Source organism: Equus quagga, chromosome 7 (genome assembly GCF_021613505.1).
Source record: "Equus quagga isolate Etosha38 chromosome 7, UCLA_HA_Equagga_1.0, whole genome shotgun sequence".
In the NCBI taxonomy this organism is placed as follows: Eukaryota; Metazoa; Chordata; class Mammalia; order Perissodactyla; family Equidae; genus Equus; species Equus quagga.
The window spans coordinates 15,819,778-15,832,185 of record NC_060273.1 but is presented as its reverse complement, the minus strand read 5'-3'; the positions used below and the strand labels follow the sequence as shown (position 1 = coordinate 15,832,185).

At 48.5% G+C, this 12,408-nt stretch overlaps 1 protein-coding gene across 7 annotated transcripts in view; it reads left to right on the top strand.

Moving 5' to 3' along the window:
- Positions 1-12,076, top strand: part of VWA3A (von Willebrand factor A domain containing 3A) — a 55,967-nt gene extending 43,891 nt beyond the window's left edge. For 5 of the 7 annotated variants that reach the window (XM_046665648.1, XM_046665646.1, XM_046665647.1 and 2 more), the window contains 11 exons: positions 141-251; positions 811-908; positions 1,776-1,913; positions 2,872-2,980; positions 5,943-6,087; positions 7,093-7,237; positions 7,649-7,800; positions 8,614-8,737; positions 10,364-10,461; positions 10,648-10,713; positions 11,039-12,075. In XM_046665648.1, coding sequence (XP_046521604.1) covers positions 141-251; positions 811-908; positions 1,776-1,913; positions 2,872-2,980; positions 5,943-6,087; positions 7,093-7,237; positions 7,649-7,800; positions 8,614-8,737; positions 10,364-10,461; positions 10,648-10,699 — 1,172 coding nt within the window. In that variant the 3' untranslated portion in view covers positions 10,700-10,713; positions 11,039-12,075. Of the gene's footprint in view, positions 1-140; positions 252-810; positions 909-1,775; positions 1,914-2,871; positions 2,981-5,942; positions 6,088-7,092; positions 7,238-7,648; positions 7,801-8,613; positions 8,738-10,363; positions 10,462-10,647; positions 10,714-11,038 lie in introns of all 7 variants that reach the window. The other 2 variants (XM_046665649.1, XM_046665652.1) reach the window with 2 other exon arrangements.
- The last annotated feature ends 332 nt before the right edge of the window (positions 12,077-12,408 follow it).

Genomic DNA, 12,408 nt, shown 5'->3' with positions numbered 1-12,408 from the left:
TCCCAAAGGACCTCAAAGCCATCTGGGAACCCCATTTTGAGGGCAGAGCACAGCTAAAATTAAGTCTCTAAGCCAAGCTGGACAGCTTCACCACATGAACCAATGAGGCTCCTCCAGCCAACAGGCCAAATGTCCTCCAGCTGCAGCTCAGCCAAAGAGAGAAGGGACCGCCGAACGGAGGAGGAAGACCAAATCGAGGGAGGCAGAGACGTCTCTCTTGCTGTTTTATACAGAGACAGGGAATAATGTGGGTAAGTTGGGGGTTACACAAATGTCTGGACAGCCTCTCGCCCTGTGAGAACCGTAAGGTCAGCAGGTTTTGTGGGAAGCAGACCCCTCCAGGACATGGGCAGCAGTGCCTCCACCGCAGGCCCATCCTCAAGCCACTCAGGTCTCCCAGTCCAGGGAAGTGGAATTGCAGTCTTGACACTGCCAAGAGGAGAAAAATCAATATTAAAGATAAGATTTCCAAAGGTCTCTGAATATAGCACTCTCGCTCCATTCACCAGGGGTGTGTCCTCATCTCTGAGGCTGATTGGGAAGGGCGTGTAGATGAGTCCCCCAGGCCAGCCTGATGGGTTGCTGCCAAATGCTAGATCCCAGTAACAATTCATCGAGGTGTGGAGAAGGAGGTCCCAGCATGCTTTACCTGGTCCTTCTAATAGCCTCCCTTTCTACCTCTCAGCAAATTGCACTTAAGGAATTTTACGACTGACTTGAATGACAGAGAAATTGACATGAAAAAGGGAGCAGTGGAGGGAGGGGAGGAGAAGAGAGGTGCACAAGGTAACCTTATTCTGTTTCTCACAGGCTCAGTGTACAAGAAGTACCCTCAAGGAAGGGGAGTAAGAAGGACTAGCTCTTCTATTGAGTTGCCCAGAAAGAATACAGTCTGCTCAAGCCAAGAGGTATTAAGTTGTCGGCATGAGCACATGCCCCTCAGGCAATAATTCCTTCCACCAACCATTATTTCTAGGAGCGTGAGCATACTTGGAAGTGAGGACAAACCTCCTTAGAATGACTGCTTAAAGTGGCAGATGGTGAAAGGGTTAAATAGACCTACATTCGAAACCTGCCGCTTCCTAGCTGGGTCTGGTCTGCCACTTCCCAGCTGGGTGATGTCGGGCAAGTCACTTTGCTACACTCAATCTCAGTGTTTTTGTTTATAAAATGAAGACAGTTGTACCTATCTAATAGGATGATGATTAATTGAAGCATATTTTGTGTAAAGTACTTAGTGGTGTCAGATCCTTTCAGTTGTAAGCAACAGAAACCCCCTTTCTTGTTCCTGTCCAGAAGATAGGACATATTTCTTCCCACGACCAGTCAGTAAAAATCTGAGCTTGGTTCTGATTGGGCCAATCCTGGATGCTATGCTCTGAGTGCTTTGAGCCTGCCCGTTCTTGTATCTCTCATTGTGACAAAGAGACTGAGATTATCCTAATTGGTTTAGAGTCTGAACTTTAGACCAATCAGTGCTTTCCACTCAAATTTTGTGGGAGAGGGTTGAAATGGATATTGGGGAAGCCACAGTGTCCACAAGACTAGGGAGTAGTAGATGCTCCATACATTTAGTTGCCTGTTCCCCATATTTCTAGTTCATCTCTCCCCAGCACAGGAGAAGGAATCTCTATATGTTGGATGCTCAGTGAGGACCTAGGATCCCCACGTTTCAAAACTGAGACAGAGTTCAAATTTGAGGATTTAGAAGATGAGTCAATCATTGAATTAAGCCTGAACTAACCAAGATAATAGTTCTTTCATTTATTCTAAAGTGGGTAGCAAATTATGGGCTAAAAAAGCTGAAGATGGAGATCTCCAGATACATCGGTCCCAAATGCTCTCATCAAAAGTCAGCACAGAGGTCAGCATCAGCCAAATACTGCAGTGTCTTCCCCAGTGTAGAGATCAACGTAAGTCATGATTTTTATTTATTTGTTTGTTTGTTTCCCTCCCAACTCCTGCCTCTTCTTGGGCACAAATGGCAGAGTGTGTTGGGGAGAGCTCCATGTGAATGTATGCACCATGGCTTCTATTCCTGCTTCTGTGAACCCCACTCCCCCAAAGGGGGACTGCCCTCAGGGCATAGGAGATGCAGAATCCCCTTGGAAGAGAAGTCAGCCTCTCAGAGTGCCTGAGACCACACTCGAGGGTTAGAGGGGCTCATTGGAGTGAGGATGAGAAACACGTGCTGGGAACATAGGGCAGGGGCTGGCGTGCTCGCCCATAAAAACTCCGTACCACCATGCTGATGATGGTTCTGTTAGGATGGTGGGGAGCAGGGGTTATGACAGGAGGGGAGGGGGTCCTTGTCTCTATTTTCTAGTTTTGAGGTAATATTTTTTCATTGCTTTGACACTGGAACAAGTAAATTTAGTACAAAGGAAAATCTAATCATGCTTTTTAAAAAACACTCCATTTTCTCTCCTTGCCCTTTTATAAAACATTATCACATTAGGGGAAACTATAAAGCTAAAAGCCACCGAATTCAAAATTATCCACCAGAAGAATTTTACGGGAGTTTTCTCATGCTGCCCCCTCTCCATCCGAGCTCATCTTTTAGTTTGAAATTTATGGACCTCTCATCCTACCACTAAGGATTTTCTATTTTAAAATTTAGAGATCCTATATCTTTCATTATTATAATTACCGTATTTGCCATAAAACCATCATCCCAATTCCCCTACACTTTCCTAGAACCATAAATCTAGTAGTTTCACAAAAGAAGCTTTTAAACAAACAAACAAAAATGTATGGTTGACAATGTTTGCAAAATTATGAACCACAGTGGACTAAACTATTTTGGGGGATGTTGGGGATATGAAGACATAGCTGATGGGGGGAAATTTGCCTTCTCTTGCCTTACTCCAGGGGACAGTGAGACACATCCAGTGGACGCCCAGGGAATTGGAAGCGTACATCACGCACCTGGAGAAGGTGATGCAGCGCTATGTCCAGAGGCTGCAGTGGCTATTGTCTGGTGAGCCTGCTGCTGTGCTGGAGGGTTGGGGGACGTGAGGGGAAGTTGAAGGTCAACCCCAGGGACCCCAGGATCAGTCCCTCCCAGGCTAGGCACTCATAACCTGGCAGGTCAGGGATGAGGCCAGGAGGGTCATCCAACCATGACTTCTGGGTTCGGAGGTCAGGCAAGGTGCTGGCTGACAGAGAGGTGGAGCTCAGGCCAGAGAGCACTAGAGAGAACCCATGCCTGTCCAGGCTTGCTTTGCAAGGCCATCTTCCACACCTCAAGAGGCTCAATTTAATATTGATTGGGTCCCATAGAACTGGCCCATGAAGGTAGAGATGGGAGGGGGGCCTGACAGAGAAGAAGTCCCCCGTTGTTCTTTACAAAGAGCACCAAGGCCCCTCTGGAAGAGGCTAATGGACAAGGCTGGCTGAGGAGAGCCAGGCTCACATCCCAGAAAAGGGCGGGCTAAGCATCAAGAGGAGTTGGTCTCAGCATCCAGTCTTAGAGCCCAGAAAGACAGCTAGAACTGGTTGAGAGGGTGTTTAGGCTTTGGGACCTGGTGGGTTCTTGGGACAATAGGAGGGAGGAGGGCAGGAACCTTTTATTGAGATCCCTGTGTGGGCCACTTGCGTTCCTGTGCAAATCGATTAGTTCCAATCCGCTGCAGTAGAACCTGGTATAAACAGTCCATGGGCAGTGGGGTATAGCAATGACTGCCACTTTCCAAAGCCTCTGGAGGGGGCTGCAAGCTCCAGGTGTAGTTATCAGGTCAGAGGCTGAGGTAGACCAAAGAGATCATGTGCCTCTCCCATCCCCAATTCCCATTTACCGCTGAGAAGAGTGTGAAGACCAGAGAGGCAGCTACTCCTTTTGAAGACCGAGTCAAATTCCCCACCTCACATAAGGACACACACCCCCACACCATCTAATACTGCAAAACTACCCAGAGGATGCTTCACTGATTCACTCACTCATTCATTATAAGTGTAGCCCTCCCACTGGGTCCTGGGGAGATGGCGGAAGGCAACACCCAACATGGACCCAAGCTTATGGAGCATATGGTCTGAGAGGAGACAGACGTTAACCAAAGTGTCTCACAAACAAGTCTAATGTCGCAACTGTGACAGGTGCAGGGAGGAGACAGGCATGGTGCAGTGAAAGCCTCTGAGAGGGGCAATGGACCTGCACAGGAAGACCACGAGGGCCACCCTGAGGAGGTGATACTTCAGCTGAGATCTGAAGGATGAGTGGATGTTACCTGGGCAGAGAGGAAAGACCTGCATGACTGAGGCGCTGAGCAGGAGAGGATGCTGAGTACAGATTGAAAGGAAGCCGGTGTGGCTGAGAGGGAGGTGGAGTAAAAGTTGAGACCGTGCAGAAAGATGAGGCCATGGCCCGGACTTTGTCCTTTATCCTAAGAGCAATGGGAAGCCACTAAGAAATTTTAAATAAGAGGAAAATGATCAAGTTAGCATCGGCAATAATCCTTCTGGTTGCCGCATGGAAAATAAATTGTTGAGGGGATGGAGTGGAATCAAGGCAACCCACTCGTAGCCCAGGTGAAAGACTGGGCTGGCTGGAGAAGGGCAGTGATGAAGGAGATGGACAAAATGGGCAGAGTTAGAAAGATTGGACAGGTAAAGATGACAGGGCTCGGCGGCTTGCAGTGTTTCCATCCTCTGATTCCTAAGGTAATCAGCTGGCCATTTGTGGTTGGAGGTCCCTCCACTGGCCAACTGCCTGGCTGGCTCTCGTTATGGAATGTCCCCCATGTTTCAGGATGGCTCCCCTCTTGTCCTGATGTTGACATGAGCATTGCCAGAGAATACCCTGGATGAGTCCTGAAAGATTCCTGGGCAGTGGATGCAGCCAATTCAGCCCACCCTTTCCTGGGGGGCAGTGGGTCCATTTTGTAGCAGTTTTTCCATTTTTAATACTACTTCCTCCAACGAGGTCCCCAAGGTGTGATTCAAGAACATTGGACACGTCACCTTCTGTTTGGCCACCTTTACCTGTGTTACCTCCATTTAGCCTTGTGGAGCCAGAAGGGCCGGGGTTAGTGATTGTCTGACTAAAGTGTGGATCAGAGGACCTGGGTATGAATCTTGGCTGTCCTTGCCAAGTTGTGTGACCCTGGGCAAGCCCCTGGCCCTCTCTGTTTCTCCGTGGAATGAATCACAAATCTTTCAATAACCTCTCCAGCTTTATCCATTGTCCCTCTCCCTGTGGGTCTCTCCATTCCAGTCTTTTAATTTCCATGTTGGCTTTCTTCCCTTCCCTCAAGAATGCCATGTTCTGCTCTCCCAACTCAGAGCCTTTCCCTCACCTCCACACCCCACCTCTTTCCTTGACTAGCTGCTGCTCATCCTTCAGTCATAGCTTATGTGCTCCCCACCCGATATCCATCTGAGTCAGATTCTCCCCATCTGTACTCCCTTAACCCTTTGCCATAACTCTCAGCAGAGTTGTGACTGTTTGTTTAACATCTGATTCCCTGCCCTGTCAGCTTCATGAGGCCAGGGACCCTCTCATTCACCATTGTACTTTGCACAGTGCTGAGCACATAGTGGATGCCCTTTGACTTCTGTTGAACAATTGATGGACTCCATGCTCTGTAACATCTTTTCCAGACCCAAAGAACACTGTGACATCATGTAGTCCAATCACTTAACTTTAGGGACAAGGAAACTCGAGCCCAGGGTGGTATAGCCACTTGTGCTCATCATCACAGACAAAGCCACAGCCAAGACTTTGATCTCCCAAAGCCCAGACCACCAACTGACTCTGCCCTTGGACAGTTGACTCCTCCAACATCACCACCAAGGCCATCTCCCAGTGGGTTGAGTTCTGATCAATGATCAGTCAGGCAGCAAGTGTTGCAAGACCTTACATTTGATAGCTACAGTGAGGGAAACCAACGGAGGGGCGACCCCTCACTCCTTCCCTGCCTCTGTCCCCACCCACCTTGGATCAGGGAGCCGACGACTGTTTGGCACCATTTTGGAGAGCAAAGTGTGCATCCTGCTGGACACATCGGGGTCCATGGGCCCCTACCTGCAGCAGGTGAAGACGGAGCTGATTCTGCTGATCTGGGAGCAGCTGCGGAAGCACTGCGATAGGTAAGAGGCAGGAGTAGGGGTGGGTGGGGTCAGGAATGTCAGTGGGTAGTTCCTGGGGCTTCCCTGGCCAAGGGCACCCCCTCCTCACAGTTCCAAAGGGCCCACAGGTTTCAGAAATGCTCTTCTGAATAGTTATTTGAGAAGGAAAGAACACTGCATTCTGCTGCAGAAGTAAAGTAGTTTTTAGAAATCTATCTCAGGCCCAGGGACAACTGCAAGTAGATCAAGGGAAGCACCATATGGTCTTGAATTGTGGATTTCAGCTGAACTTGATTTTTTTTTTTTTTTTTTTTTTGCTGAGGAAGATTCGCCCTGAGCTAACATCTGTTGCCAATCTTCCTCTTTTTTTTTTTGTATGTGAGCCACTGCCACAGTATGCCACACTGATGAGTGGTGTAGATCTGCACCTGGGAACCAAACCTGGGCTGCCAAAGTGGAGCATGCTGAACTCAACCACTAGGCCACCAGGGCTGGCCTGCAACTTGATTTTTTAGTTCAAGGAGGGTTTGGGGGGGTTGGGTTGTCTGTTCTCTCTGCCCAGAAGTGTTGACCCTAAGAGGACGGCAGGAGACTCCGGTCCTGGGTTTGGACTCATTCTTGTCTTATATTAAAAAGAGTAAACATTTATTGGGCACTTTCCATGCATGATGTCAATCCTCACAGTGACCCTATGAGATATTGCTATTATTAGCCCCATTTTTCAGAAGAGGAAAGTAGACTCAGCGAGATTAAATAACTTGCCCACAATCACATAACCAATAAGTGGCTGCGGTGGGATTTAAATCTCTTTCTGTCTGCATCTAGAATCTTCAACGTGTACTTCTCATGCTCAGGTGGTCCACAGCCCTCTCCCCGAGGGCCACAGGGCTCACTGGAGGGGTCTCCACTGACAGGCATGAACAGTCCTCACGGAGGTTACTTCACCCGAATTCAGATAGACGGGCGCCTTCCAACCAATCGCTTTCTCCCCTTCTCTGCCCCCCACCTCTTCTCTCCCCTCCCCAGTTTCAACCTGCTCAGCTTTGCAGAGGGCCTACAACTATGGCAGGACACTCTGGTGGAGACCACAGATGTGGCATGTCACGAAGCTATGCAGTGGGTGACCCACCTGCATGCTCAGGGGAGCACCTCAGTCTTGGAAGCACTACTGGCAAGTTCCACCGTTGAGCCCAACCCCACAGCAAAACAGAAATACCATCACCCCCTATACTGATATTACACGATGCTTTAGACTTCACAAAGAACACTTTAGAATTTACTGAGTGTTACTTCATTTCCTCTTCCCAACAAGCCAAAGAGAAAGGGATTCTCATTGTTCTCACTTCATAGATGAGGACACAGAGGCTCAGAGAGGTTAAGTGAATTGCTTGAAGGTAACCAGCTAGGAGGTGGGCCACGCTCTTTCTCCTAAACCTCAGCAGTTTCCTTGGTCTGTGTCTTAACAGACAAGTCAGTGGGATCCGATCAGACACGTTTTCCTTGGGGACAGCAGCCAACTGGTTTTTGCCCTTCCTGGTTAGTGCCTATCCTTGAGCTAGACTACCTTCCCATGCTCTTTCAGAAAGCTTTCAGTTTTCCAGATGTGGAAGGATTGTACCTCCTGACCGATGGGAAGCCAGACACAAGCTGCAGCCTTATTCTGAGTGAAGTCCAGAGACTCCAGGAGAACAGAGACGTGAAGGTGCACACCATTTCCCTGAGCTGCTCAGACAGGTGGGCAGTGAGGAGCCAGCCTGAGTCATATTCCTCTTCCATGGCCACATGTCTGAGGGGCAATCGCCTCACCCTGGGGTGCCCCTCAGACGCTGATCTCTTCCGGGCCCAAGCTGGTCAGTCAAAAATTAGGACGGCCTGGGCAGGGATTGCCACAGAGTGAGAGCCCCCCTCCACCCCAACTCACCCATCCGAGGACCCGCTCTCCTACTTTCTCCAGCAGGAAACGGATTTGCACGGGTTCCCCCTGTCACGTGTTGCGTTTTCCCTCCTGATCTTTCTTGGGAGCACATTTATGAATGTTTAGGGGGAAAACGTTTAAAGTAGCAGTGTATGGTTATTTTTATGAACAGTCGCCATAGAAGAACATGTGTTAGACAAGAGAGATTTAGCCTCTTTCAGAAAAAAACTTTAATATAATTGGCAAAAGTGTTTCCTCTGGTGTGTATTTTCTCTCTCTGTCTAAAGCATGAGCTCCATAAAGGGCACACTGTGTTTCTGCCAGGCCTCATGCAGAGCAGGCACTGGACAGATGTCCACTTAAGAAATGGAGGTGGAGTGTGCTGGCTGTGGGCCTTCAGGGAGTCCAGTCTAAATGGCGACACTAACGGTGAACCCACTGCAGGCAGCAGCCGCTGCCCGTAAACTGGGTAGGAGAGTGGGCTTGGTGCTGCTGATGTGGCCTCAGTGGCACAGTCTCGGGGGCCAAGGGCCTTTGCCCCACAGACTTGAGTTCCCCACGGGCTGGGGGTGCACAGGGAGCCTGGGCAGTCGGTGGGCCTGGCTGTAGCAGCCCTCTCTTCCTCCCCCCAGGGCAGCGGCTAACTTCCTGAGACGTCTGGCCTCCCTCACCGGGGGCCGCTACCACTGCCCTGCTGGGGAGGACACGCTCGTCAGAATTCACGGCCTGCTGACCAAGGGCTCCGTGGATGAGAGGGTAGGTGCCTGAGTGAGGTCTGTTGAAATGGCTCCATAAAATGACAACAGGCATGGCTTTTTCCTTCTAACTAAAAAGATCTCTCTGCTTCTCTCGTCAAAGCATCAACTTTTGAAAAGGGTCGTGTTTCCCTGCTGCTCTCCTTGTAGACTGACTCTCTTCCAGGTTAGGGGAAGCAGTGTTTGGGGGTGTTGATATTTAATGATAGAACAGTTTACGTTCATTGGGCACTTACCATGTGCAGATTGGTTGCTTTATATAAGACCTCTCTCTTTTTTTTTTTTGCTGAGGAAGATTCACCCTGAGCTAACATCTGTGCCAATCTTCCTCTATTTTGTATGTGGGTCACTCACAGCATGGCCACCAATGAGGGATGTAGATCCTTGCCTAGGAACCAAACCTTAGCCACTGAACTGGAGCATGCCCAAATTAACCACTAGGCCACGGGGCCGGCCCCCAGAACCTCTCTTTTAATCCTCCAACCATTGCTGTACTCATTCACCAGATGATTAACAGACTCAGCAAGGTTTAGGAATATACCTAAAGTTGGGGTAGATGGTAAAGCCGGAGCCCAGCCACCCATGCTCTCAAGCTCTTTGTTTAATTCCTGCATATTTCTCTCTCCCTGTGTTCAATTCATTGAAACACAGATATTCAAATGGTCTGTTAAGTAATAAATTGAGTAAAGTCATAGGTTCCATCATACACGTGAGATAAGAGGAAAGTACCAACGATCCTCTTCTGATCTGATGGAAAAATTATGTACATATTTATACCTTTCAGGAGTGTGGTGAGGGCAGCAAATTATCAAATAAGACAACCAACCAGAATTCCAGATTTCTTTTTTGGAGGTTAACGATTACTGCCACAGAACATGGCATGATTTTGGAAGTCGAGTGCTTTGCGTGACTTCTTTGTTCAAGTAACTCTTCTAGGGACAAATATTACAAATAAATCAGAGAACAGAACAAGTGAAAGTAACAGTTACTCACGATCATCCGTACAGCACAGGAAAACGAACTTGACGATGTTGTGAAGGTTCTCAGTTTAGTATCTTATCAAATCAGATTCTTTGACTAGTTTGTGGATGCAGAACGGGATCATTCTGCTACTGCCAAGGAGAAGGGATGGCCTCATCATTTTCGTAGATGCTCTTGCAAATTATGAGAATTTGTGGTTTTAAGGCCAGACTCTGGAATTTCATTGGTTGGCGTAAGAAAAAAGCATGCCTGTGAAGCTCTGTTTTACTAGAAGAAATAGAGAAAGAGCTGAACAGATTTTGTTGAATAATAGAGAGAGAAGGAGCATATACCACTTCTGTTCTACTGGGCAGAGAGGGGCTGACTTCAGTGAAGTCCAGAGGCCATCCTGGTTTGCCACTGCCCCCTGCCTGCACTGACTCTCAGACTTCTTATTTCAAAGTGTCCCAGTGGCAGAATGACAGCCTCGACAGGTGGTGAGCTCCTTGTCCCTGGAGACACGCAAGCTGAGGCCCATAAGATTTCCTGCCCTGCGGGGGAGGCTGCATTTAATTAGCTCTAAAAGTCTTCTCCTGAGATTTTGAGTTTTCAGGTCCCATCCTGTCATTTAATGGACCTAACTTCAGGCTCATTTCTCCTTTTCAAGGACCCCACGTTGCCACTATTTGAGGGAGATGATTTAAGGAGATTGGCCCAGGAGATCGCCAAGGCCAGAAGCTTCCTCTGGCAGGCCCAGTCCTTCAGGTATGCCCTTCAAGCAGCTCCTCCCACCTGCCGTGGCTCCAGCACACCCAGACCCTGAACCCCAGCAAGACTGGGCCCACCATGGTCATGGCACCCTTATTCAATGTCCTCCTGCCCTACTTCTCCCCACGAGGCTCAGAAATCTGGGCATCGAGGGGACATCTTCCTTCACCTCCTGTCCACTAGGTCCCAACTCCAGAAGAAAACCAACACAGAACCAAAGGTGGCTCTTTTTTAGAGAAGCGTTCTCAGGTAAGGGGAGGGGATGGACTCCCCAACTTTTGAGTGCCCACCAAGGGTCAGGCAGCATGCTCTGTTCTGTGGACAGTGGTAACTATGCGGAGGGATCAGAAATAATGATTCCTCTAAACAGAAAGCCCAGCCTGCGAAGAAGCAGTCACTAGGCTCACACTGACCCTAAGAGCCAGGTACCCTGGAAGGCTGTAAGCCACAGATCATCCACAGCAAACATGATTCCGGCACCAGGGCGCCCTGGAAGCTGAAGGAGGAAAGTCTCTGCCATCCCTGGGTCTACCCTAACCTTCCTGCCCTGACCCCAACATGCCCTACACTCCAGTCACAGGATTGTCACTCACTGGGAAGTCCTGCTCTGAGCCCCATGCTTGGAATGTGCTTCTTGCCACCTTCTGCCTGGTGACTCCTGCTCACCCGCCAAGGCACAGCTCAGATGGCATCAGCTACACTGTGAAGATGACCCTGGGACCACCAGGAGCTGGGGGCCTCCAGCCGTCCTCCCATGGCGCCCTGACCATATATCCCTCTTTACAGAGGTGACACTTAGCACTTATGACAGTGCTCCATATCAGGCTTCCTTGTTCCTTTGTCTAACTCTTCTCCTTGACTGTGAGCTTCCTCAAGATAAGGCTGGTATCCTGACCACCTCTGTGTCCCCAGAACCTGCTGTGTAGCAGACATGTAGGAAACAGCATGCAGCTTAGTTGTGGGACCTCAGCTCTGGAACCAGCCAGATGGGGTTGTCTCCACCCTGGTCCCCTTGCTCTGAGCTTCCCCACCACCCTGGTCCATGGGAGCGATGCAGATTCACCATCAGCCCATCTTGGAGGAAGAAGAAACAAGTGAGCCTCATGCCCCACCCCCACCCCAGCTCACCCAAAGTGAACTGCAGTCTGCTCTGGAGCCCCGTCCAGAGCAAATACCCTGCTCAAGCATGTGAAAATCAGGCTGGATCTGCTGGGCCAGCCCCACTGTGGACTTATGAAATGAATATGTCACGTCTTATGTCATCTGGGGTCATTTTCTAAGACAGGAAAAGTTGCTTTTATTTAATTAGGATCAAAATGACTTTTAAACTTAAGCAATCATTGGTTCATATGCATGTGTAAATTTTTTGTGTGATAAAACTTAATTAAAAGACTCATATCCAGAATATATGAAGAACTCAAATCAATAAGAAAAAGACATCCTAATTTTTAAGAATGGACAAGCCTCACACAGGTACAAATGGGCGATAGGTATATGAAAAGGGGCTCAGCAGCCTTACCCATCAGTGAAAGGCAAATTAAAACCACAATGAGATACTACTGCATACCCACCAGAATGGTAAAAATAAAAAGACAGATGCTATCAAGATACAGAGCAATCAGAACTCTCATACATTGCTGGGGTCAGGGTGGGCCAGTTTAAATTCTTCCAACCACTTTGGAAAACTGTTCGGCAATTTCTACTAAAGTAAAACACATGCTCACTCTATGCCAGCAAATCCAGTCCAAGAGAAATGAGTGCATATGTTCGACAAAAGACATATACAAGAATGTTTAGAGTAGCTTTATTCATAAGAGCCAATTCATAAAAATTGTAAACTGCTTTACTATCCATCAATGGTAGAATGGACAAATAAATTGTGATACATTTGTACAGTGGAATACTACACGTCAATTAACAAAGAATGAAGTAGGGGCTAGCCCG